The sequence below is a fragment of the Rhinopithecus roxellana genome, chromosome 11 (assembly GCF_007565055.1).
Source record: "Rhinopithecus roxellana isolate Shanxi Qingling chromosome 11, ASM756505v1, whole genome shotgun sequence".
Taxonomy (NCBI): domain Eukaryota; kingdom Metazoa; phylum Chordata; class Mammalia; order Primates; family Cercopithecidae; genus Rhinopithecus; species Rhinopithecus roxellana.
Genome location: NC_044559.1, coordinates 132378388 through 132404487, shown reverse-complemented (window position 1 = coordinate 132404487; position 26100 = coordinate 132378388). Strand labels below are relative to the sequence as shown.

Here is a 26100-nt window from a genome sequence, read left to right as displayed (position 1 = left end):
TTTTTCTCCTTCCGCCAGGTACCAGTAGGCATCATTAGCCTGGGAAACCACTTTCAACTAGTCTTGGGTGGAGGGGTTTTTTGAACCATGAAGGTGGTATAAAATTGGGCTGCAAAGGTAAGTGAAGCCTTGTTTGAGATTATGAATTCTCAGGAGAGATCTTTTTTCACAATACCGTTGCTGTGGGCCAGAAGATTATCCATGGATAATATATTCTGTTCCTTTGCCCAGATGATGAGAGTGATGTTGCAACTACCAGACCCGATTCAGAAAGTTCACGTGTGCTGAGTGAACCACATCCTTTGGTGTTACCGCGAGTGCCACAGTCTAAGGTGCTGTCCATTACCTCAAATCCGGTAAGCCTCGGAGGGATCAGTTGGAGACCACAGGGCTACTCTCACCAGAGGAAATTTGCTCAGTTGTTTGCCTTACTTATATGATTTCTGACTCAGTATGTTTTAGTAGAGTTATGTGTTTATCATAATAATCCAGTGACTCTTTGCATTGGTCAGTTTCAGTTTAAAATATTAATAGCAAATTAGAGTTGATAAATACTTCTCAGTCAGCTCTTCTGAGGAAGCATCCATAAGTTGTGCAACCTAGAATCAACCATGTGGTCAGCCTAAGTCTGTTTTGGGAAGAATGGAGGATACCCTTATGATAAAAATGACTCATCTTAGATTCTCACAGCCTTGACATTGTCCTTTGAATGCCTCCTTCCTTTTGAGTTTTTCCTTCCTTTTTCCATCAACTTGGCCCACCCTATTTATTTATTTATTTTTTCATTTTTTTGAGACAGAGTCTTGCTCTGTCACCCAGGCTGGAGTGCAGTGGCATGATCTCGGCTCACTGCAACCTCCACCTCCCAGGTTCAAGCAGTTCTCGTGCCTCAGCCTCCTGAGTACCTGGGATTACAGATGTGCACCACCACACTCGGCTGATTTCTGTATTTTTAGTAGAGACAGTTTCACCATGTTGGCCAGGCCCGTCTCGAACTCCTGGCCTCATGTGATCCGCCTACCTCAGCCTCCCAAAGTGCTGGAATTAAAGGCATGAGCCACCACACCCTGTCCCTGTTTGTTTTTTAGAGACAGGAGTCTCACTATGTTGCCCAGGCTGGTCTCAAATTCCTGGGCTCAAGCCACCTTCCCACCTCAGCCTCCTGATTAGCCACCATACCCAGCCTGTTTTTGTTTTTTTATATTTAAATCTGTTAACTTTTTTGCCTTTTGGATGTTTAGTACTCATAAACCAGGTATAAACATCAAACAAAAACAAAGAGAAAAGCTATTTCAAGTGAGTCTGAACAAGCACAAAGATAGTATTTCTTGCAGGAGGCAGATGAGGTTGGTCTTATCCCTGTGTAATGATTTATGTATCTCAGTTCCTACACAACAGTTTCCTGGTGTTACTTTTGGGGGAAGAAAAAAAAAAGAGAGAGAGAAAGGTGTTGGTATATTGGCTAGATGTTGTGCAGTTGGATTTACAAAACAGGTATTTAAAAAGAAAATTAGGCCAAGGTTGGCGGGTCACTTGAGTCCAGGAGTTCAAGACCAGCCTGGCCAATATGGTGAAACCTCATCTATACTAAAAATGCAAAAATTAGCTGGACATGGTGGCAGGCACCTGTAGTGCCAGCTACTCTGGAGGCTGAGGCAGAAGAATCACTTGAACCTGGGAGGCAGAGGTAGCAGTGGGCCGAGATTACACCACTGCACTCCAACCTGGGTGACAGAGCGAGACTCTGTCTCAAAAAAAAAAAAAAAAGAAGAGAAAATTAGGAAGGCTCGTAAGTCATCACACCAGGGATGAACCAGGTAAATTAATGTTCCTTTGGTGATAGTAAAGCACTTCTGCATGTTGAACTGTTGTGGCTGTGGTTTAGTAACTTAAGCCCTGAATAGTTAGACGTTCTGGTCGCTGATGACCTAAGGAAGGAGAAGAGTTAACTCAAACATTCTGAAGAGAAAGAGGAAGGAAAATACATTCTGTGGCAGCGAAGATTCCCAGAAAAGGCAATGAGCTGATGGCCTGAGAAAACAAGCAGGGCTCTAGGGGGGCAATGCCAGTCCAAGAAACATTACATCCTGCTAAAATTAGAACAGATAAGCTTACCTCCTAGTACAGAGTCTTCAGGATTTAGGTTTTCATTGAGGGCTGACCTGCTCCACAGGTAGTGAAAGAGAAGGACAGTTTGCAGAGTGCAGGATTATGTGATGATGAAAGAGATTAAGTTAGAGTTTCCCCTTATTATTTTCTATTATTGTTCCATATTTTGTCTGAGTTTTCTCTTATATTTTAATGTAAACAATAATAATAACAAAGGTCCTCACTCCCCATGAGAGGGCTACTGTTTTCATCCAGATTGATCAGGCTTCCCCTACCTGCTGTCATTTAGGAATGGAGAGGAAAGGAGAGACCCTATCACATGGACAGTTGACTTGGGGCCCCAGCTAAGGGGAAAGCATGGGGAAAAAGTATAAATAACCAAATTGGAAATACTAACTTTTGGCAAAGTTGGAAAACCAAACAGGTGTCTTCTCCAGCCGATCATGAGTACTGTCTTCTTTCAACATGTAGATGAGTCTCTGTCAAGCAAGCAGTCACCAGCCAAATGTGAATGGTCTCTTGGTTCATGGGATGCCTCTACAGCCAAGAAATCTCTCCCTAATGGACAAGCTCCTGTAAGACGTTCAGCATTTTCAGACTATACAGTGTAAAAGGGAAATAGAGGGAAAGCAAAATCAGTTTATCAGTATGCATGTACTGAGTGCCGACCAAGCAACCACAAAAACTCCTGTGGAGTAAAACATCCAAGGGACATGGTCTCCACCCTCAGGGGGCTGATAATATAACTGGAAAGAGAAGACATACATGGGTAAAAAGACACCTAACCATATGTGGCACTTTTGTAACTGAGTGCCATGTGTGTGCTGTCCAGTATGAGTGCTATGACAGCCCCAAAGCATTCTGGTGGTAAGTGTAGGTTTTGAACTTGTCCTTGAAAGATGGGGCTTCAGATAAGCAAAGGAGAGCAGCAGGGGAATTCTAGGTAGGAGGAATGATATGGGGAAAGGTTTGGAGGTAAGAAAATACAAAATACTTCGGAAAGATAGCAGATCGTTTTTGAGATAGAATAATGGAAGATAGGTCAGAACTTTAATGCTTGTGATCAAAGATAATTGACAATCTTCTAAAATTAAAATAGGCCGTGGTGTGGTTAGCGGGAAAGAAGTGACTACGGAACGAATAATGAATGTTAGGACCAGATTATGGAGGGTTTTGAGTGCCGTGTTTTTGGGATTCATCCATGTTGTTATGTATGACCTCCTCCCTTGCTGAGGAGTATTCTGTTGTTAAGAATACACACGATTTATCTACCTGCCCTCCTGTTAATTAACACAGGTCATTTCCAGGTTAGAGGTATTACACATAAAGGTACTCTAAATATTCTTGTATAGGTCTTTTTTGTGGTTTTACAGTTTCTCTTGAGCTGATGCCTAGAAATGAAAGGGACATAGGACAGGTGTTATGTTTAGTTTCATAGGAAACTGCCATATGGTTTCCCAAAGGAGTTGTACCATTTTACACTCCTTCCAGCAATGTATGAGTTTTGGTTTGGGAGCACATATATTTAAATCAGGAATCTGAAAGATCGATTTCACAGCAGTGTAAATGGATAAGAGTGGAAGGAACTGAAGGTAAAGGGTCAATGCAGGAGTCCACGCGCGAGCTAAGGGTCTGCACTCAAGCGGCCACAGGGTGAGAAAGGAATGAGCTATTTTGGGAGATATCGTCAGATAAGTGAAATTCTATAGAAATAAAGGAATCAAAGTTATCTCAGATTTCAAGCTTGAGAGAAGCCTGTGTTAGAAAAGATGGGTTTCTTTTGGGGTGTGTTTACAGTGATGGGCCATCTCACTGGAAATGTGGAAGAGGTCGGATCTGGAGACTGATCTAAAAGTCACCTGGCTAGAGATGACAATCAAATCCAGAAGATCATAGAACAAAATAAAGGTGAACATAGGGCAGCTAAAGCCTAAACCTTTTGTAATTAGAAAGCAGTTAGGGTGTGTTTAAAAAAAAAAAAAGAAGGCATAAGTGAATTGCTACAGAGGCAGGAAGACCAGAACAGTCTCCAGGTTTAGCCCTATTCCTTGATGGGCAGCATCCCTTCAGAGTCCTCCAAGCACGGTGCCATGTTTTGCACTAGAGGACACCAAAGTGGACTGAAAGGTTGAGGAACTTGCTGAAAGCTGTAGGAGCAAATGGCAGAGCTTAGCTGCTTTATTCACTTTTCTTCCATTTGTGCAGATACTTTTAGATGTCTTAATAGTCACTTGCTTTAAAAAAAAAAATACAAAATACACCTGAATCTGTAGGCCAGTATTTAAGCTACTGAACTGTTTAGGTGTGGTATTTTATTTATTGGATGACTTACAGAAGAGGGTTGTATTTCAGTTATTTATGCAGATGGGGCTACTGTGGTCCCACAGCTCTGGCTCTGGGCAGCACAAGACCCTTTGCCCACTCCCAGCTTTCCAAGGAGCCCAAACTCAAATCCCTGCCAGCTCCAACTTGCTCAGCACTTCAGTCTCTACGGTCGGAGCCACACTGGTGCCACAGCTGCTCCCAAGCAGCAGTATGTGTCTTTCAGTTGTCTTTCTGGTGACAATCTTTCAGCACAAAAGAATGCCTCAAAGAGAGTAAGAATCAGCCCGTGGCAATTTTTGGGAAGCATTTTGGAGTAGGTGTCCTTCAGGCTTGCCTTCACTGGTGACTAAAAAAGTGACTGTGATGGCAGGTGGATAACGGACTTGCTTTCCCAAATGTCCATTCTAGTAAATTATGTTTATGATTGAAATAATGAACAGATTCTCACACCTTAGCTAGAGTACCATCGGGAAACTAGTGTTACTTATTGAAAGGTTTTAATTTTTGCTTTATTTCCCCCTAAGTGTAGTTTCTAGTCTAAGGCTTTTCACCCCGTGAGTCTTGTCTTCTTGACATAGTGATCTTTACTTCATTGTGGGTTTCTGATTTGGCTACTAGAGATCTTGATGACAAGCTACTTATGAGGCCTGGGTCCAGTACCATCCTTTCAACTCGAAATTGGCCAAATCGAGCTGTGGAGTTTAGTACATCATCTCTGTCATACACAGTGCAGTCCACCAGGAGACGCAATCCACCGCCACGAACCCTTCATCCCATCAGCATGAGCCATTCACGTGCTGGAACACCAAGACCTGTGGAAGAAATCCTCAGAGGGGCCCGAGTGTAGGTTTCAAAAGCAGAACTTCTGGAAATCGTGGTAAAACTAATTCAGTTTACATACAGAGTTAATTTAAACGTAAGACTGAAATCTATGCCTAGAAACTAATCATTAAGTAGTCTTATGACAGATTGCCCATGGGTTTAGATCCGATACAAAATTTTTTAGTGGGGTTAAAATTTATTTTATTTTTTTAGGTAGAGTCTCACTCCTGTCGCCCAGGCTGGAGTGCAGTGGCATGATCACGGCTCACTGCAGCCTCAACCCCTGGGCTCAAGTGATTCTCCCACCTCAGCCTGCCAAGTAGCCGGGACCACAGGCACGTGGTGCCACCATGCCAGGTGTCTTGTCATGTTGCCCAGGCTGGTTCAAACTCCTGAGCTCAAGCAATATGCCTGCCTCAGTCTCCCAAAGTGCCGAGATTACAGGTGTGAGCCACCGCACCCAGCAGGGGTTAACTTTTAATGAAATAGATACTGAATCTTTCTGTTGATCTAGCTAAAGAGTTCTATGTCTATTTGTAAAAATAAAATGTTGGCTAGAATACTATATTGGGGTTACAAAAGGAATAAAGAACCTATTTATTTAATCAAACATTTTCCGTGGTGGGAACATATTCAGTGAAATTCACTCCAAAATAAGTTAATTCCCCTTTAAGGTTTTTCTGCACCATTGGGATCTGTTTATTCCATTGACAATGAAAACTTTATAAACCTCAGATAAGGAGTTGCTTACATACCAGGAAAAATATCCCTTAGCACTTCCTAGGAAGTGACACTAAAAATAATCTCCTTTCCCACCCTTCATTCACGACACTCGGAGCCTCATCATGCAAAAAATACCTAGGAACCAATTTTAAACATATAATTCTTTTAGCTGTTGATTCACAAAATGTCTTAGGATGATTAGTTTCTAAAAATATCCTCAAAGGTATGAGATAATAAGGCCACAGCAGTGTTTTCAATTCAGCTTCCAAGTTAAGCATTATTATGTGGATGTAGCTATATCTATACCAACAGAGCTATAAATTCATTCATTTGGGGATGAGTAGTCTTGATGTATGATTAATCTCTCATTCCTTCTTACAGTACTTTTTTTCAAAGTTGAAAAGTAAGTTGCTTTATTACTTCTGGGGCATGAAAGTATCATTCAGTTTCAATTACTGTCTTAAGGATGAGGAATACTGCAAGCTGCTCCAGATCCTACTGAAGGAAATGAAATTTAGGAACTTTACCCGAGAACTCTAGTTATTAGGGAGAAGGATAACCAGAAGGTCCAGAACTGTCAAGAATTTCATCATCAGCTGGGAATTTACAAATCTAAATCAGCAGAGAAGTGCAATACCAGATAAGGACAAATGTTTTATTCCAGTTCTGTGGGAGAGAAAAGGTCAGCTTCTGTTGTATACCCAGAGTACAGAGCTTCAAAACAAAATCAGAAAACACTATTTTAAAAACTAATTTTCCAAAAATCCCAAAAATCCTGAGATCTCTACTTAAAAACATAGGCAGCCTAAAGCTTTCTGTGCACATTAAACTCATCTGCTTCATTTACCTGATTTCTAATCAATTTGCTGGTATTGTTATAACTTCATGCTTTCATACCTTGGTGCTTGTTGGTGGTATCTGCAGCCCAGTGGCAGCCGACTCGCTCTCCTCTCCCTCACCAATGCCCCTGAGTCGAAATAATCTGCTACCACCTATTGGCACAGCTGAAGCGGAACATGTGAGCACTGTGGGGCCACAAAGACAGACGGTATGTTTCTTTCTTATTGCCTCTCCATGTACTTACCATACAACCTCATGGGCAGTAATTCTGCAGGATCTGTGCCCTGATCTTGATTTATACTGTGTTTTGTCAAAAGTACAAACAGTGTGATAATTTATGACGTGGAATTGGAGCTGTTTGGCCTGCACTTATCATATCTGCCATGGTCGATAGGGTTTTTAACTACATACCACACTACAGATAGTTTTCACTGTTTCTGTAACTTTTGTCTCCTCTGCAGAAACCCCATGGCGACTCTACTCGAGCTCAAAGTGCGGTGGTTGATGAACCTAACTATCAGCAGCCACAAGAAAGGCTCCTTTTGCCCGACTTTTTCTCCAGGCCCAACACAACTCAATCATTTTTGGTAGAGTGACATACTTCCTAGAATGGTCTTGATAGTCGGGGAAAGAAAACGTGGGGGGAATACTAGTTTGGTAGACTTAAGACTTTATCTAGAGGCTTAACTCAGAATAAAAGTTGAGTTTCCAACAATAAAAACATTATTATAAGTACATTTTGTTCAAATTCTAACTAGTCACTGATGCCTATTCTTTAATGTCTTATACAGAAATCACAAATTCTAAGCAATTTAACACTTAGGTATGTCTGACCACAAGCAAGAATATTAAATCCCAGTGCATATCAGATAAGTATAACTTCACTGTGTAATCCTTTTCTTCTGGAATTACATCAAAAGTGGTCTCAGATTATGATGAGTCCTGATGGATGAGTGAGTTGGGACTTTTAATAAAAAATTTTTTTCAGAAGCAGGCTATTGCCATGTTGGCCAGACTAGACTTGGAACTCCTGCGCTCAAGCAATCCTGCCTTAGCCTCCCAAGTAGCTGGGACTACAGGTGCACACCACTGCACCCAGTTTGGGACTTTTTCTTTCTACTGGTGTTTTAAATGCTGATACTACCTACCATTTATTGTGCATTTACTAGCCCTTATCAGCAATGGGGTCATGCACTGACCTTCCCCATTTGTAGGCTGGGAGCTCGACCCCACATAATCTGCTTTGTGGCAAGAGCTCTTGGAGAGCCTGGGGAAGTAACCAGGGACCCCACATCCTGGAAGTTTTCGGGATGGTGGTGTTTACAGCACACTGGTCCCAACTCATGACCCCTGAACCACAGCAGGCTAAAGCACTGCAAAATTTTTCTTCTATGAGAAGACTGGTAAGGATAATCAATACCAAGACCTCTGTATTAGTTTCCTAGGGCTTAAGAAATGACCAACAACTGGGTGCCTTAAAACAGCAGAAATTTTTTCCTCACAGTTCCAGAGACAAAAAGTTCAAAAATCAAGGTGTCAGCAGAGCTATGCTCCCTTTGCAGGGTCTAGGGAAGAATCTTTTTGTCTCTTCCTGGATTCTGGTGACCACCTGTGATCTCTGGTGTTCCTTGGCTTGCAGCTGCATCACTCCCAATTTCTGTTTTTTTTTTCCGAGACAGAGTCTCGCTCCGTCACCTAGGGTGGAGTGCAATGGCACGATCTCAGCTCACTGCAACCCCTGCCTACTGGGTTCAAGCAATCCTCCTGCCTCAGCCTCCCCAATAGCTGGGACTACAGGTGCCCACCACCACACCCAGCTGATTTTTGTATTTTTAGTAGAGACGGGGTTTCGCCATCTTGGCCAGGCTGGTCTCGAACTCCTGACCTCAAGTGATCTGCCCACCTCAGCCTCCCAAAGTGCTGTGATTACAGGTGTGAGCCACTGCACCCGGCCTTTTTTTTTTTTTTTTTTTTTTTTTTTTTTTTTTTTAAAGACAGGGTCTTGCTTTGTTTCCCAGGCTGGAGTGCAGAGCACAGCTCACTGCAGCCTCAACCTCCTGGGCTTAAGTGATCATCTCCCCTCAGCCTCCTGAGCAGCTGGGACTACAGGTGCATGCCACCACACCCTGCTAAATGTTTTATTTTGTAGAGAGAGGGTGTCACTATGTTGGCCAGACTGGTCTCAAACCCTGAGGCTCAAGTGATCTTCCCACCTCAGCCTCCCAAAGTGCTGGGACTACAGGCATGAGCCACACACCCAGCCTGCCTCTGTCTTTACATGGCTTTCCTCCCTGTGTGTGTCCAGGGTTCTCTCTTCTTATAAAGATACTAGTTGCTGAATTTGGGGCCCACCCTAATCTAGTGTGACTTTACCTTGATTCATCTGTGAAGACCCTATTTCCAAACTTGGTCACATTCACAAGTTCCAGGTGGGCATAAATTTTGAGGGAACACTGTTCAACCTAGTAGACCCCACAAGGTTGACTTAGGGAGAAACTCACCAAAAACAAGAACAAAAAGGAAACGTGAGCATTTCTGATTCTTGGGGTTCAGTGTGAACCCCAGAAAGTTTGAGAACTTCTACTGAATTTGCCTTCTCATAATCTGATATAGGACATTTATTAAGCAGTACTTAATGATTGTATTACACAGCTAGATTCTCTCAAACTTTTTTTTTTTTTTGAGACGGAGTCTCCCACTGTCGCCCAGGCTAGAGTGCTATGGTGCAATCTCAGCTCACTGCAGCCTCCGCCTCCTGGGTTCAATCGACTCTCCTGCCTCAGCCTCCTGAGTAACTGGGACTACAGGCATCTGCCACCACGCCTGACTAATTTTTGTATTTTTTTAGTAGAGACAGTGTTTCTCCAAGTTGCCCAGGCTGATCTTGAACTTCTGACCTCAAGTGATCCACCTACCTTGGCCTCCCAAAGTGCTGGAATTACAGGTGTGAGCCACCACTCTCAGTCAAACATTTCATATTTTTAAGAGACAAGTGTCTCACTATATCACCCAGGCTGGAGTGTAGTGGTGCAATCAGCACACTGCAGCCTCAAACTCCTGGGCTCAAGTGATCCTCCCACCTCAGCCTCCCAAGTAGCTGGGATTACAGGTGTACACCTCTGCACATGGCTAAAAACGTTTAATTTTTGATTGCTTTAGGAATAAAACTGAACAGATGAAAACATTTCAGTCTTCTCTTTAGGTTTATAACAAAAAACAAAGTAAAAATTACTTACCATTTCTCTCCCCATTTGCTGTCATAAAAAGGGAGATAGCTAGTTGCTCAGTTTATTAAGAATGCTAGCTGTGAGACAGGCACAGTGGCTCACACCTGTAATCCCAGCATTTTGGGAGGGTGAGGTGGGCAGATCACCTGATGTCAGGAGTTTGAGACCAGCCTGGCTAACATGGTGAAACCCATTTCTATTAAAAATACAAGAAGGCCGGGCGCGGTGGCTCAAGCCTGTAATCCCAGCACTTTGGGAGGCCGAGACGGGCGGATCACGAGGTCAGGAGATCGAGACCATCCTGGCTAATACGGTGAAATCCCGTCTCTACTAAAAAATACAAAAAACTAGCCGGGCGACGAGGCGGGCGCCTGTAGTCCCAGCTACTCGGGAGGCTGAGACAGGAGAATGGCATGAACCCGGGAGGCGGAGCTTGCAGTGAGCTGAGAGCCGGCCACTGCACTCCAGTCTGGGTGGCAGAGCAAGACTCCGTCTCAAAAAAAAAAAAAAAAAAAAAAAAATACAAGAAAATTAGCCAGGCATGGTGGTACACTACAGCTCACTGCAGCCTCCGCCTCCTGGGTTCAATCGACTCTCCTGCCTCAGCCTCCTGAGTAACTGGGACTACAGGCATCTGCCACCACGCCTGACTAATTTTTGTATTTTTTTAGTAGAGACAGTGTTTCTGTAATCCCAGCTACTCAGGAAGCTAAGGCAGGCAGGAGGCTAAGCCGGGGAGGCAGAGGTTGCAGTAAGCCGAGATTGCGCCATTGCACTCCTGCCGGGGCAACAGACCGAGAAGACTCTGTCTCCAAAAAAAAAGAATGCTAGCTGTGAGTCCTGGGCCTAACACTACAGAGTAGCACTTCGCTCCTTGCTGTTTTCTCTAAAATAGGGGCCAGTAAACTACAGTTCCTGGGCTATTCACTCGGTCTACCACCTTGTTTTGTAAATAAACTTTTATTGGAACAGTGCCACCAAGCTCATGTGTTTATGTGCTGTCTATAGGTGCCTTCATACCATAACAGCAAGGCTGAGTAGTTGCAGCAACCACCCTATGGTCCACAAAACCTAATATAATAACTATCTGGCCCTTCACAAAAAATAAGTTTGCTGACCCTTGATCTCTAAAATATAGGGGCTTCACCAGAAAAAAACTTCCTGAAATCTCTTGATTTCAGTGCTCTCTCAAGGGAACTACTGGGGGATGTTTTTAATCCATAAGCCCCAGCAGGATGTCATATATAGGTTTATCTGATATTTGCATTTTAATATTTTAGTCATATCTCTACAATTTTTAATTCCTTGAGGTAACTGTGAAATGTTCACATTTCATAATGCTAAAAAGTAAATGTAAAGTTAAATTTCAGAATGGTGGTAAAGTCGTAAGTATTTCAATGTTGCTGAAAATGCTCGTTCTGTTTTAAATGAAAGCATTCATTTAAAGTATATGCAGCAGCCAACAAAAAGAAATCAGACAAACTCCCTTAGAAGCTAACTGAAATATTAAACCATATGGATTATTTATAAATGCTGATTTTTCTTAACGGCATAGTAATAACATTGAAGAATATGCAATTTTTACGATAAATGGCTTTGTGGGCATCTGGCTTGGGATTTTCTACTTGAAATTCAACACAGTGCACTCAGCTGACTTTTCCCTCAAGTTAGTAGTCTATGCCTTTTACACTGTTGATTTCAAGGTTTTCCTGTGAACCTGATAAATATTATCCTTTGTGAGAAGCTGCATCCTAAGAAGTGTCTCCTCTTTTCTCTTTTAGCTGGATACACAGTATCGTCGCTCGTGTGCAGTTGAGTATCCGCATCAGGCCAGACCTGGCAGGGGATCTGCAGGTACAGATGGGGCCATGGCCCTTATTTACTACTGTGTGGTTAAGACCCAGCCTTTGTCTTTTTTCCTACACCTGTTTCCCCTTCTTTCAGATTTTCTTGGATTTATTGTTTTCTCACATCTTTGTAAATCACTTAACATTCATTTTGGAACATGGAGTATAATAAAAAGCTAGGAGAGTTCTATTGCTCAGAGCCAAAAAGTTTCAGATTCCTGTTTTCTTCACACCATGTAAATTAACTTCTCACTACTTTGGTAAACTGCTTTGTTTTTTAATCTATAAAGTTTAACCCAAATTAGTCCTTGTTATAACATTCAAAATATTCTTTGAAAACATGGCATGGATTTTGTTATGTAAGCAAAATTCATATTCCTATGGATTAAACTGCTTTGATCAGTTAATCTGTTAGACCAAGGTAAGAAAAGAAATTCTAAACCATCAGGATATGCTAAGTCTGATTCTATCCCATTAACTCTTTCTATCTTTAAATTATACTCTGTAGATGTACTAACAAAGAAGTGATGGGAGAAAATTGAGGGATTTTTTTTTGAGACAGTCTCACTCTGTTGATCAGGGCAGAATACAGTGGCACGATCATGGCTCACTGTAGCCTCGAACTCCTGGGCTCAAGGGATCCTCCCACCTAAGCCTCCCACAAGGGGCTATAAGCAGTGCCACCATGCCCAGCTAATTTATTTTTTGTAGAGACAGGGTCTCACTATGTTGCCCAGGCTGCAGAATGTCTTAATTCTTCCTGTGACAGTCTTACCACCATCAGGGTCATTCTTATATATGCTCAAGGTAAATTTATAAGTAATGAACAGTTGAGATGTTTCCCGTTAATAAGATTAATCAGCAACTACAGTAAAAAACTAGTCTGCCTCAAACCATCTTTGTAGTCCAAGTGATTTCCCAGCTCAGTTCCCCGTAGCACTGTCTGGTAGAGTCTTTGAATGCTTTCGTCAGATTCTGCTTTCAGATCTGCATTTGAACTATCATTTCAGCTACACTAAAGTCAGGTATAACTGGCCAGGTGTGGTGGCTCACACCTGTAATCCCAGCACTTTGGGTGGCTGAGGTGGGCAGATCACGAGGTCAGCAGATTGAGACCATCCTAACATGGTGAAACCCCATCTCTACTAAAAATACAAAAAATTAGCCGGGTGTGGTGGTGGACACCTGTAGTCCCAGCTACTCGGGAGGCTGAGGCAGGAGAATGGTGTGAACCCGGGAGGCGGAGCTTGCAGTAAGCTGAGATCGTGCCACTGCACTCCAGCCTGGGCCACAGAGTGAGACTCCGCCTCAAAAAAATGAAGAAAGGTATAACTAATGTTAACACTGAAGTGAGTAAATCAGACATCTTGGTTCTTTTTAATTAGTGGGCTCTTCTGCAAAACTAGTTTACTCCTTTCATACCTTAAGAAAGTCCAATTCATAACTGGAGCAAAAAAGCCCTTAGCTATAAACTTGAGAGTTATTATGAAATCTAGACTGCCTACTAATGTTACTCTATGTCATCTGACAGGTCCTCAGTTACATGGGTCTACAAAATCTCAAAGCAGAGGCGGACCAGTCTCTCGAACCAGGCAGGGACCATAAGGCAAATGAGAAGAACCTGTCAGGCTGCAGGAAATACGAGATTTCATGAAGCCGTATTCAGTCATCAAGTGATGTAGAGCTTGTATAGAAGATCGACTAGAAACCATCTTCATGAAGGGTGATTTTGGCACAAGTGACTGAAGAACAAAACAGCACAGCCACCAAAAATGACATGAGTGTTTTTTCTATCTCCAGTTACTATCTCTTTCAGCAGAAATTAACCTATTCCATTGGAAAGAAAAGTTTGTACCCAAAGATGCAACAATGAATAATAGCCAAATCACTGCTCATGTTGTCTCTTTAACAATGATCAGTTCAATCATATAGGATTTGATGAGCTCACACATACATAAAAAGCAGCAAATGATCAGTGACAATATCACTGGCTTCAGAATACTTCAGTTTGTGTTCATTTCTGGAGAGCTATACTCAGTTTCAAGTCATTCTGCTGTCAAAAATCTGACCTCATCCAATAGACATCATTCCTAAAACTCTCTTTAGATGTCCTACCCTATCAACAGATTAAAATGGAAGGGGTGTGTAACTAAAGACATAAATGTTAAGCATTAAAGTAACTTCTGTAATAAAGTATATTGCATATTTTTTTAGATAGGACAGTTCAGCCTTATGATGCCTACCTGATGCTGGGTTATGCTTATTTTCTTCCTAAAGTAGGTTACTGGTCATATCTTTTTTCCAAATATTAAATGCACCTTGCCAGATATTCTCCTGCAACTCTAAGGAAAGGAAGTCAAAAAATAATTCGTAGAATCTGCTATTGGGCCAAAGTATAACTCCCTAAAAGTTTAAGAAACCCTGGCAATTAATTCAGCATAAACATATCCTATAAACAGCAGGAGAGGTTCAGCTTTCTGACTTTACTGTGGACCTTTTCCTAAGGGCATTCATGAATGCAGCAACAGTTTTAACTATGGCTTAAATTTATTTTAAATTTCACTAAATACAAATCTTGATTATCATGCCAGTTTTAGATCTTATTAATTTTCAGAATGGATAAATTCAATAATCATAAATTACAGTAACTTTTTTTTATACCAAGGTGTTCTAATGCCATCATATGAAGACAGATGCTTCAAACAACCTGCATTAAATTATATTTTTAATACAATTAAAAACTATTTTTAACCTATTTGTAGTCACAAACTGAAAATGTGTCGTCTTTACCTTAGAGCTAAAGGCTTACTTTATGCATATGGCATATTTAATAGTCTATAAATCAAACATTTAAACAGTTCCTAAAAAAGTTCCATATATTCTCATACCAACTCATCTACACAGAAATGAAAATCCCTGTATTGTTCTCACAAACCATTACCACAAGTTCACTATAACAATTAAATCAATATGGCTTGCCTTTCAAAGTTAAAGAGTCAGAAAGGGGCCTCTAAGAAGTTATTTAGCCCAATTCCCTCACCCTGTTTTCCCTCAAAGCCGGTGCAATTTTTTTTAAATCAAAAAACTGGACATATTTAATACATACAGTTTGACAAGTTTGTATTTCACTCTGTTTTGATGTAATAACTTTTATAAAAGGAGACAGATTCAGACAAGCTCAGTGAAAGACATTCAGCAATTAGTGGCAGGACTACAAACACATCTCTATGCTAGGGAAACCAGGCTCTCTATTATGAAGCTGACAGGCGCTATTGTTTTCCACTTTTCTCTCATCCTAAACACCATTCGTATTTCTTCTAGGTCACATTTTACTGGGATCATTACAAAGCCCCCAGAACTTAATCATCATGTTTTACTTTTTTTATTTAATCATATACAACTCTTACAAAAATGCTTGAAGTAATTTAACACCTGTACATCAGTACAAAACCTGGCTGAGTAAAATGAAGAGAGGGTCTATTCAAGATCATTAAGACCAAATGTAAACTGGGAAGTATGTGGAAGACAGCTGTCCAGCAAGTGTTTGGAAGGTGTTCTAGCTGGGTAGAGAGCCTAATCTAACAGACACGCACACTGCAGAAAACAGCATGAACAGAACCACATCTTAGATAAGAGTTCTGTGTACCGAAGATCTATGGAGGCAAGTGCTATCAGGAAGGACACTACCTCCCTCCGCCTTCCCAACTGTCACCACCAAGTTCCTTCTGGTAAGACCTCACACAATGTCAAGTGCTTTCTAGGAAATACTAAGATGGTTGGTCTAGTCAATCTGAAAAATTCAGGCTGGAAAGACACCTTTTCTCAAGAGTTGACTTTTGCCTTCAAATCTTGCCTGCACCTTGCCTACGATGGCATCAATTTACCCCTAAGGACCTTTGAAGAGAAAAATTCCATTATTTCTTGTCTTTCTTGAGAGATTTTTTCCCTCCTCCTTTGGAAGATTTGCAGTACTTTGCTTCCATCTGAGCCAGAAAATTGTCCATTTCCTTTTGCCGATCCTTTTGTCTGCTCTGTTTAAGAAGTTAAAACACAAGCTTTCACAACATTATCCATAGACAGAAAGTACTTAGTGGTTGCCAGGGGCTGGAAAAGTGGAATAACTACTAATGGGTAGGAATTTTTTTGGAATGGTGAAAATGTCCTACAATTGGTGTTAATAATTGTAAAACTTTGTAAATACATTAAAAACCACCAAACTGTACACTTTAAAAGGACAAACAGATGGTATGCGACTTATGTCTTAAAAGAAGAAAACAAAATAAAACATTCCAAAGAAAATATTAGCAATAGGAATCAGATCATTAAAGATGTGGCAACAAGCTGCCAAGTTTACCTGAATGGCTGCCTTCAGGCTATCCACGCCTTCATCAAGCCCCAACTCCTTTCTGCTCATTTCTGCTTCTTTCGCCTCTTCCTGAGCCTGAAACAGAAACTCACATGAGACTCAGGGCCACCAGAAAATGCTTAAAATACATTCTCTTTCCCAAAAACAAATCTATAATACTGTTTCAATTTGAGGATTATATGAATAGACAAAATGAACAGAATTACATAACTATGTCATTCATTAAAAGGCAACAATGCTGATAGCAAGCACAGATCCTCTGATTCCAATTACCATTTGTTTTTTCCCCAATTCTACTTACTAGAGGTAGTAAGTACTTTGGCACTCATAAATCACATGGTGATAAAGGGAACATGAGGCCAGATATGGTGGCTCACACCTGTAATCCCCATACCTTGGGAGGCCAAGGTGGGAAGATTACTGGAACTCAGGTGTTTGAGACCTGCCTGGGTAACATAGCGAGACCTCATCTCTACAAAAAAATAAAAGAAATGAGCCTGGTGTGGTGGTATGTGCTTGTAGTCCCAGCTACTAGGGAGGCTAAGGTGGGAAGATGGCTTCAGCATGGGAGTTCGAGGCTGCACTGAGCTGTGATCATGCCTCTGCACTCCAGCCTGGATGATGGAATGAGATGCCATCTCTTAAAAAAAGAAGAAAGGCCGGGCGCGGTGGCTCAAGCCTGTAATCCCAGCACTTTGGGAGGCCGAGACGGGCGGATCACGAGGTCAGGAGATCGAGACCATCCTGGCTAACACAGTGAAACCCCGTCTCTACTAAAAATACAAAAAAAAAAAACTAGCCGGGCTAGGTGGTGGGCGCCTGTAGTCCCGGCTACTCGGGAGGCTGAGGCAGGAGAATGGCGTAAACCTGGGAGGCGGAGCTTGCAGTGAGCCGAGATCTGGCCACTGCACTCCAGCCTGGGTGACAGAGCTAGACTCCGTCTCAAAAAAAAAAAAAAAAGAAAGAAAAAAGAAGAAAAAAAAGAAAGAAAATGATGCAATTGCCAGGATACAGGTACTTCCGATTCCTCCCCTGGAAACCCAATTTACTACATGGGACTGGTGGCGCCTTGTGAACAACCCCAGTTTAAAATGACTTCTGATTAGTCAGAAGAAACAACATCAATAAACTCAGTTTTAACATTCACTTACCTGATTTCAAAGCAGCCTTCCTTTGCCAAGTGTTCCTAGAGCATTGTTTACAAAATACCACAAGCACACCTTAGGGTAACAACTATAAGACTCCCCAACACCCCTTGTGAATTTTCTAACTAGCAATTAATGCTATTAATACTGAGGATGATGATGCATTAGGATCCCCATCCCAATAAGACACCCGTTCCCCTGTATTCAAATTATCTCTTTAAATTCAGCATCCCCCTAAGGTTTGTTGAACAGTCTCTCAAAACTATGCCATTTTTCTCCTCAAACTCTAGGGAAGTTTCTCAAGTTAACAGTCTACCGTGAATGCAGCTGTGCTCAGTTTCATCTCAGGAAATGAACAACTTAAGATTTGACTGTCAGCTTGAGTCTTAGCAGGTGTAGCCTATGAACCAAAATGCTCTTGATATATACTTCTGGTGAGCTGCTCCCCTCAGCTCACCAGAAAGGTCAGCCTCTTATTTAGGCAAAACAGGGCCTTTGAATTTTCACCGGAAACAAAAAGGTCAGCTTTCTCTCTACATGCATCTCCTATGTAAAAGCTGCAGAAAAGTTCCTAAGGGCACTCATGAGGGCAGCAATCATTCTAAAAGTTGTGTGCTCCTTAAGAGAATCTAATGCCTGATGATCTAAGGTTTCATCTTGAACTACCCCCCCCCCAACTCTCCTCACCCCCACTGTCACTGGAAAAACTGTCTTCCACAAAACAGGTCCCTGGTACCAAAAAGGTTGGGGATGGCTAAAGTTTTTCTTTAAAAAAAATAAAAGAAATTCTGTATTCAACTCAAGAATCAAACTCTGGGCAAAGGCCCAAAAATCTGCACTTTTAACAAGACAGTCTGTCATTCTCTTTTTACCCCCTCAACCGAGTAAAGATCACTGCCCATCCTGTGGACCTGGGTTCCACTAACTTTATCTCCTGAGGAATGCCTCAGCAATGCTATAAGAATTGGCCCATATGAAAAAAGATTTCAGCACTACTTTACTATGGTAATATTTAAACAATCTATGCAATAAAAATCATCTTGAGCACAACATACTAGAAAAAGGTTTCTCTTGATGAACTGGTATGCCCATTTTACTAGATCAGAACTGTAGACCAAGTTAACCCTAGTCCTTACTTCTGGAGTTTTATGTTTACTTCCACTGCTGTAAATACCCTCAAATTTTTTGGAAGCAGTCAAAATATAAATCAACAGTATTCAAAATCTTACCCTTCTTTTCCTTGCATTCATCTTTTGTTTCGATTCTTTGACAAAGGCATTATAGGATGGGATCTCTCCAGCGTCAATAGCTTGCTGAATGATACTCCTTATCCTGGGTTCCTCTGTGTACTGCACGCAAAGCACAGACTCCATGATCTGATCCATGTCACCCTTGAAGTCCAGATAGGCCTGTTTAATATCAGCCAGCTCTTCTTCCGAACCTTTGTACGTCTTTTCAAAAGCTTGAATGTCCTCTAAAGATATCTGATAACAAAGGAGATTTGCTTTAACTTTGAGGATTTTACTTTAAATAAAAGATACATTAGTAAAACTAGAGTTAGGTGTTGAATTGCTGCAATGCAACAGTTGATTGAGCTGAAATTACTGAACCAGATTTTTTATGCTTAAGTTTTTCTGGAGTCCTCCTTTTTAAATCCAATCCTCATATCTGCTAACTAGGGACCAGTGAAGTTTCCAACAGTGAAAGGAGATCCGGAGGCCGGGCGCGGTGGCTCAAGACTGTAATCCTAGCACTTTGGGAGGCCAAGACGGGCGGATCACAAGGTCAGGAGATCGAGACCACCCTGGCTAATACGGTGAAACCCCCGTCTCTACTAAAGAATACAAAAAAACTAGCCGGGCGACGAGGCGGGCGCCTGTAGTCCCAGCTACTTGGGAGGCGGAGGCAGGAGAATGGCGTAAACCTGGGAGGCGGAGCTTGCAGTGAGCTGAGATCTGGCCACCGCACTCCAGCCTGGGCGACAGAGCCAGACTCCGTCTCAAAAAAAAAAAAAAAGGAGATCCGGAATCAGGACTTACATTTGGATATGTAAAATAAAGAACATCCTGCAAAAAAATAAATCTGCCCTTTTCAGTGCAACCATCACATTGACAGGAAATTTAAAGCCTGTTTCAGTAAGTGTGCGTGTATTTATATTTCAAGGCCAAACTCAAAAATTCTAATTCCTACAAAATTAACACAAAATACAAGATCTTAGAGGCAGTCAGTAAAGGTTTGTTGATTGAATGATGGTAACAGCCATAAAGAAACCTCCAGAGTCCTTTACCTTTTTAAAGAGTAGCCGCCAATACGCCTCCCAGTCTCGGTCTTGGGTGAGCACAGGAGAGTCCTCGTCTACTGTTCCCTGCTCATCGTACACTGCTCTCTGTTCTCTGTCACTGAGAACGGAATAGACTTTTCCCAGGATCTGAGGGCAGAGAGTATCCGTAAATCGCCCCTGCTCCTCCCACCGAAACCGCGGCCCGAGAAATACAAATCAGAAGGCGCCAAGCGGAGCTCAGCGCGCTCCCCCGGACGGGGCCCAGTGGTCAAAAGGCTGGGGACATCCTGACGGCCCGTCGGCCTCGGCGTGTTGTTCCTGCATACCTGGAAGCGGCGGGTGGCGTCCTCTTTGTCGCCCTCGCCCACCCGGTCCGGGTGTACCTGCAGGGACACCTTGTGGTAGCCTCGTCGGACCTCGCCGTCGGAAGCCTCGCGTCGCACACCCAGCACCCGGTAAAGGTCGGCGGTGCCGAACACTTCCTCGCAAAGCTCCAGCAGCCCCATGCCGGGCAGGGATACGACCTCCGAGAAAGCAGCTGCTACCAACCGCGCCGGGTACAACCCAGGACTGCTTCTTTTTCCCGCCCAAAATGCCCAGGGCGCCTGCGTCACAAGCACTGAAGGGGCGTGACCACGCCGCGCATCCACGCTTTACGGCGGCCGCAAAACGAGCCGTGACGAGGCAGGCGCAGGCCCGGGTAAATAACACCGGCGCGTGGAGTCGGAGTCCTCGGCCGGCCGCGCGCAGGAGCCAGGTCTTCAAGGGAAGTGATGTTGCTCGGGTCTCTCCTCCCCTTGCTCTGGAAATCTGGCGTCCGTCTTTTAGTGTCCCAGAACAGCTTTTTCAAAAAGTTCATATATTAGCTTGAATTACAAACTGCTGGCCTATTTTTTTAAGTAGAAAATGACCAAACATCAGCATTCAGCAGTTTCACATGATTCAACAGATTTTTTTTTTTTTTCAAAAATGTTCCTGAAAGGAACAGCTAAAGCTGTAGGCCCAAATAATTTTGTACCCCACTGGCTGGAAATGCTGGGGTACTTCCCCTCTAGCCCTGCAGGAAAAACCCTATAGTGAAACCCAAAAAGCACAAAACACAAAAACTCTTACCTAACAGGACTTTCACCTTACACATTGGTGGAGGTAACATGACCCAAGCCCCCGTCTTAATAACAAACTGCTCAAGCAAAGGCGCTTTCTTTTAATACTCTGAAGTTCACAGCTGGGTTTGAACATGTTGGATCCCAGGTGGCAGCAGGGTAGGCTGGAGCAATCATCCAAGAGATGGTGAGAAACTTGGGCCTGGAGACCCAAAGCAAGGCTGAAGCTGGGGATAAAACTTTGTAAGTAGAATAAGCTCACAAAGGAAGTATGCGTATACATGTATTAGACAAAGGATAAACAATGCTAAGTGAATACCCGAGTTGGCAGAAAAATACCTTATCAAATCTTATCCCCTGACTGATTTAGCATTTTTCAGAATCATTCTGCTCTGCCAATAAGTTTCTGCAAAGCCTCAAACTCTCCAGGATACATTAATATCTTTTAAACCTCCCAGGGTTGCCATGATTTTCAAAGCATTTCTCTTTCCCAGATCCAAGATCAAACTCAGCTGAAGTCAGTTCCTCTCAACCTGCCCTGGCATCAAAGTCTCAAAGCAAGCAGGGGCCAACCAGCAACAACCCCAGGGGAGCTGTGCCAACCACAGCAAAGCCATTAAGATGGCTGGTAATCGTTCTCAGAACATAAAACACAAAATAAGTGGGCACATTGATAGAACCTCCTCTATAAATTTCCTATATCTTAGTCACATACCAGAGTTAAGACATCTGTCTTTGCTCATTTTTTTTCCCCTTTATGGACAACATAATATGTTGGGAAGGGCTTTCCAGGAGGGCATAACTGGGGTATGAACCTTACATCACTGGGCAAGTTTCCACCTCTAGGCCTCAGCTTCCCTATCTGTAAAACAGAGATAATCCTACCTGCCTTCATGCCTTACAATCGTCACAAATAATCTTGTACACAAAAGGCCTAGGACATATGTAGGTGCTTTACAATATTATCTTTCTTCCAGTTTGTTTTTTAAGGTACTCAAATACATCAATTTTAACATTTTTCTATATACACATTTGCTACTGAAAATTGAAATAGCACATTGAAATACTCTTTTATTGCAACTCAAATTTTCAAAAAACCAGAAAATCAAATTATTATGCTGTAGCCAAATTATGTAATGTTTTCTTTTCTTTTTGAGACAGGGTCTTACTCGGTCACCCAGGCTGGACTGTAGCGGAACAATCACAGTTCACTGCAGTATCAGCCTCCTGGGCTCAAGTGATCTTACTGCCTCAGCTTCCCGAGTAGCTAGAACTATGGGTGAGCACCACCACACGCAGCTAATTTTTAAATTTTTTGTAGAGACGGGGTCTTGCTGTGTTGCCCAGGCTGGTCTCAAACTCTGGCTTCAAGTGATCCTTCCACCTCAGCCTCCCAAACTGCTGAGATCACAGGTGTGAGCCATTGCCCCAATGGTATCTTTATATTATTTCCTCACAAGTTACTTCAAATTCTTGATGTTGAATTTCATCTCATTGACTTCAGGCTTTTAAAACACATGGGAATACTTGAGACCTATGGATGGTTGCGAGTCAAATAAAAAAGTAGAGCTAAAGTGTACTAAAATTATTCAAATACATTCAAACTGTAAAGATCCCTTATAAATTACAGGCATCAAGGTAGGAAGGAAAAGATACAAGAAGTAAAATGCATCACTCATCACAGGTTGTCAAAATTATTGGTATACAGTTTATCCTAACACAGAGCAGGTTTCTTAACTGGCTCCATAAAATTACCAGCAAGAAAGAAAAGTACAAGAATAAGGTTCACAGCTGAATTGGCTTGGTGTCCTAATTCCCTATTTCAGTATTCTCAGAAGGATCCCATCTATGATATATGCAGAAATCACAGCCACATTTGAATGGGTCAATCTTGATTCATTCTGAACTCCCTTAAGCCCAGCAGTTTCTCATTCTTAAAAGGTAGGTTATTAAAGCCCAAAAGCAATTTTCATAACAAATCTACATTTGTATATTTAAAAATATGCATTAAGGCCGGGAGTGCTGGCTCACGCCAGTAATCCCAGCACTTTCGGAGGCCAAGGTGGGCGGATCACAAGGTCAGGAGATCAAGATCATCCTGGCCAACATAGTGAAACCGCATCTCTACTAAAAATTTAAAAATTAGCTGGGTGTGGTGGCACACGCTTGTAGCTCCCCAGCAACTCGGAAGGGTGAGGCAGGAAAATCGCTTGAACCCAGGAGGCAGAGATTACAGTAAGCTGAGATTGCACCACCGCACTCCAGCCTGGCAACAAACAAAGCGAGACTCTATCTCAAAAAAAAAAAAAAAAAAAAAGAATATGCATTAAGCAAGACAATACAAATCTCCAATTACAAAATCAGTAAGAAAGGTAACTGTTCTTACACTTGTGGGATGAACATGAAGATTTGAACAGGCCATGAATAGTCTGGCTGGGGGTTTTGAAGCAGGATGTCTTGGAAGCCAGTAGATTGTAAAGTTGTCCAAGAGACCCAGAGCCCCACTCAAAAGTCCAATCCTCCCATAGCCACTGTCTATCCCAAGACAAAGTCCAAAAAAGCTAATTAGTACCCACATCCAGCTCTAAGTCACACAAGAACGAATCTCTCCATGGGCCCTGTGCAGGTCAGGCCAGAAGAGCAAGGGCAACTCAGGATACTCCATTTATTGAACTCCAAATCTAACAAAATTAAGATCTCTGCAGAGTGTTTCAAGAGAACCTTGACTTTGTTCCCACTGCTATGCTCACTAAAGTCAGCTCACTTATGTTTCTGTAGCCTCTGTATCTGTAGCTTCTGCATCTGTTTTCTGAGAAGCTAAGAGGACTTCACGTGCCCGTTTCCTTCGCAGTCTCTCAGCATTTGTGATCATCATAGGATGCAGAGGGAAAAAGCCAGCAAGACCTAAAAGCAACAGATTTTTCACTTATTATAACACCGTATAAGCCAATGCTTCCCTAGGAACTCTGTCTCACAGAACTGAGGTCTGAGATCTGACCCAGTGCATGGATGTAAACCACGCTCCCCACTTGCCAAACTCTGTACTGCTTCTCCCCGGCAAGGAGACAGTGGATGTCTACTTCCTAACAATATTCCCCTTACTTTAAAAAAGATAAATTGACAGATGACCATTCAAAACATACTATTTCCATTTTTAGCATAAAATACCAGTCACCCAAAAAGTCTTACAAAGGAGTCCACAAAAGGGGCCTCCAGATTCAAAATGCCAATTAGATCACAACTTCAGCTCCCACTTCAGTCCTGAGCAGCCTAGAGGGAATGAAAATAATTCTTTTTTTTTCCTTTGAGATGGAATCTCCCTCTGTTGCCCAGACTGGAGTGCAGTGATGCGATCTTGGCTCACTGCAACCTCCGACTCCTGGGTTCAAGTGATTCTCCCTGCCTCAGCCTCCCCAACAGCTAGGACTACAGGCGCGTGCCACCACGTCCAGCTAATTTTTTTTTTTATTTTTAGTAGAGATGAGGTTTCACCACGTTGGCCAGTCTGGTCTCGAACTCTTGACCTTAGGTGATCTGCCCGCCTCAGCCTCCCAAAGTGCTGAGATTACACGCATGAGCCACCATGCCCGGCCGAAAATCATTCTTATACCCACTGTCCTGGAGCTGACTTCAGTTTAAAATCCCCTCAATAAGATAAGACCAGAGCTGAGTTACCCAGAAGCTTTTCCATAGGCTTAGTGAGGTGGGCCCCGCAGCCAATCCAATGACAGATCCTGTCTAGGTTGAGGGCAACGAGTTTTTCTCCATGACTGTTGGGCAATGGATCATAGGAGCCCAGCTGCTCTATGAAACGGCCATCCCTGGGACACTTGTTGTGAGCAGCCACAATGCGATAGAAGGGCCGATTGGTGCAGCCACCCAAGGCAAGGCGGATGGTTACGTGGCCCCCACGGTAGGCCTTGCAGAGGAAAGGAGCTGTAGAAAAGCAGCTGGTTAGGACACACAAAAAAAAGCACAGAAAGGGCAAAATGACACAGACAGCACAAGTCCCTTTTTCCACTGAAATGTCTCACTTCCAATCCATTCCTGCCAATTCAGTTTAGACGCTATTCTTCTTTGTGAAACCACTCTTGGCCACTCCAGCCAACAATGACCTCCTCCTCATACCCAAACCCACTCGGCATGGGCTTCCCATTCACTAGGCTCTGTGACCTTGTGGGAGCCTTAGCTGCTTCAGTGGAGTGGAAATTTTTCACCGGTGATTAACGGGGGAAAAACTGGGAGAAGGATCAAATGTAAGGCAGTGTGGCTGCTTCAGGTTCGGGTTGCGTCCATCGCGCCTGGGAGAGCACCGCCCCACCCGGCCCCGAACTCCTGAGCCCCGTGACCGCCCGGTACGTCTCGCGGGGGCCCGATGACTCACTGAGATGGACCATGGCGCTGCCGGCGTACGGCTCCTCAGAGCGCCCCGCTACCCTCACGCACCAGCTCTACGGCCTTGGCAAGGAAGAAGACAGACAGAAAGAAACTGCAGGCCGCACCGCCAAGCCGTCCAAAGCCCGAAAACCTTGACTCCGGAAGCGGATGGTCCACTCGCCCCGCCTCTTCCGCTTGCCGCCCTATATTTCCCATAATGCAACACGGTGACCCCTAAGGTAACTTAAACTGCTGCAAAAGAGGCGTTTCTCGTGGTGTCTCGTGGGCGTGGCGGTGCGGTCCTTCTCAGACTTGTGAGTCTCTGCTGGAGTCAAGTTTTGGGCGAATCCCAGGCGCTCCAAGAGAAATGCTACAACATCCATCCATCTTGCAAGCGTTGGTGCCCAGGCGCAACGCTGGGAAGTCAAATACTAAAGGGCGTTGTCCTTTCCTCGTGGAGCTCACAGTCCGCTGGGGAGACCGTGAGATGACAGCAGATAAACTAGGGCGATCTGTAGTACTCAGTGCAAGGAGAGCGAGCGGAGAAGGCAGACCTAATGCTTTCTGAGGAAGACTTCACAGAGGAGGTAGTGTCAGGGCCGAGACTACGAGAAGGATTATAAGTGACTAGAGTTTACTTTATCCTTCTCGTTAACTAAAACTAATTTACCTCTCACCTTTCCTCCTATTGTCGTCCCACCCCTGTCGAGGCAATCACACCTTAAAAAATAAAGGAGAGGTTATTCCTGCTTTTGCCGTGCTGTGATCCAGGGCAGAGGTGAAGTATGAATTTTTTTAACATCTGTAGCCCTAGAATATGGCTTCAGTGATGTGGGTAATGGTGTCTCCTTGGATCCCTAGTGGTTTAGATCCATGAAGATGCCTGTGTATGGTGAGAAGGTGTCAATAGCTCCACCTTCAGCAAAGACCTCTCT

General features: G+C 43.1%; 3 protein-coding genes across 6 annotated transcripts in view; 1 reads left to right on the top strand and 2 right to left on the bottom strand.

Moving 5' to 3' along the window:
- The window catches only part of FAM149B1 (family with sequence similarity 149 member B1), an 82188-nt gene extending 65213 nt beyond the window's left edge, over positions 1–16975 (top strand). For 2 of the 3 annotated variants that reach the window (XM_010373088.2, XM_030940761.1), the window contains 7 exons: positions 232–356; positions 2581–2684; positions 5053–5277; positions 6904–7027; positions 7281–7406; positions 11828–11900; positions 13425–14648. In XM_010373088.2, the coding sequence (XP_010371390.1) occupies positions 232–356; positions 2581–2684; positions 5053–5277; positions 6904–7027; positions 7281–7406; positions 11828–11900; positions 13425–13498 (851 nt within the window). In that variant the 3' untranslated portion in view covers positions 13499–14648. Of the gene's footprint in view, positions 1–231; positions 357–2580; positions 2685–5052; positions 5278–6903; positions 7028–7280; positions 7407–11827; positions 11901–13424; positions 14649–16917 lie in introns of those variants that run through there. The other variant, XR_004060045.1, reaches the window with a different exon arrangement.
- DNAJC9 (DnaJ heat shock protein family (Hsp40) member C9) lies at positions 4407–21853 on the bottom strand. Of its 2 annotated transcripts, XR_004060046.1 has the most exons (6): positions 20012–21293; positions 19692–19832; positions 18634–18888; positions 16248–16334; positions 6877–7004; positions 4407–5299 (listed from the first exon to the last, which is right to left on the bottom strand). XR_004060046.1 is itself a non-coding variant. In XM_010373084.2 (5 exons), the coding sequence occupies exons 1-5, from the start codon at positions 20189–20191 to the stop codon at positions 15808–15810; spliced, it is 780 nt and encodes a 259-aa protein (XP_010371386.1). In that variant the 5' UTR covers positions 20192–21853; the 3' UTR covers positions 15253–15807. The 2 variants fall into 2 exon arrangements, 1 of the variants encoding a protein (XP_010371386.1); XM_010373084.2 differs by lacking the exons at positions 4407–5299; positions 6877–7004 and adding an exon at positions 15253–15924 and having other exon boundaries at positions 20012–21853.
- MRPS16 (mitochondrial ribosomal protein S16) lies at positions 21842–25386 on the bottom strand. The gene is made up of 3 exons (XM_010373083.2): positions 25173–25386; positions 24464–24724; positions 21842–23692 (listed from the first exon to the last, which is right to left on the bottom strand). The coding sequence occupies exons 1-3, from the start codon at positions 25183–25185 to the stop codon at positions 23553–23555; spliced, it is 414 nt and encodes a 137-aa protein (XP_010371385.1). The 5' UTR covers positions 25186–25386; the 3' UTR covers positions 21842–23552.
- Positions 25387–26100: the final 714 nt, after the last annotated feature.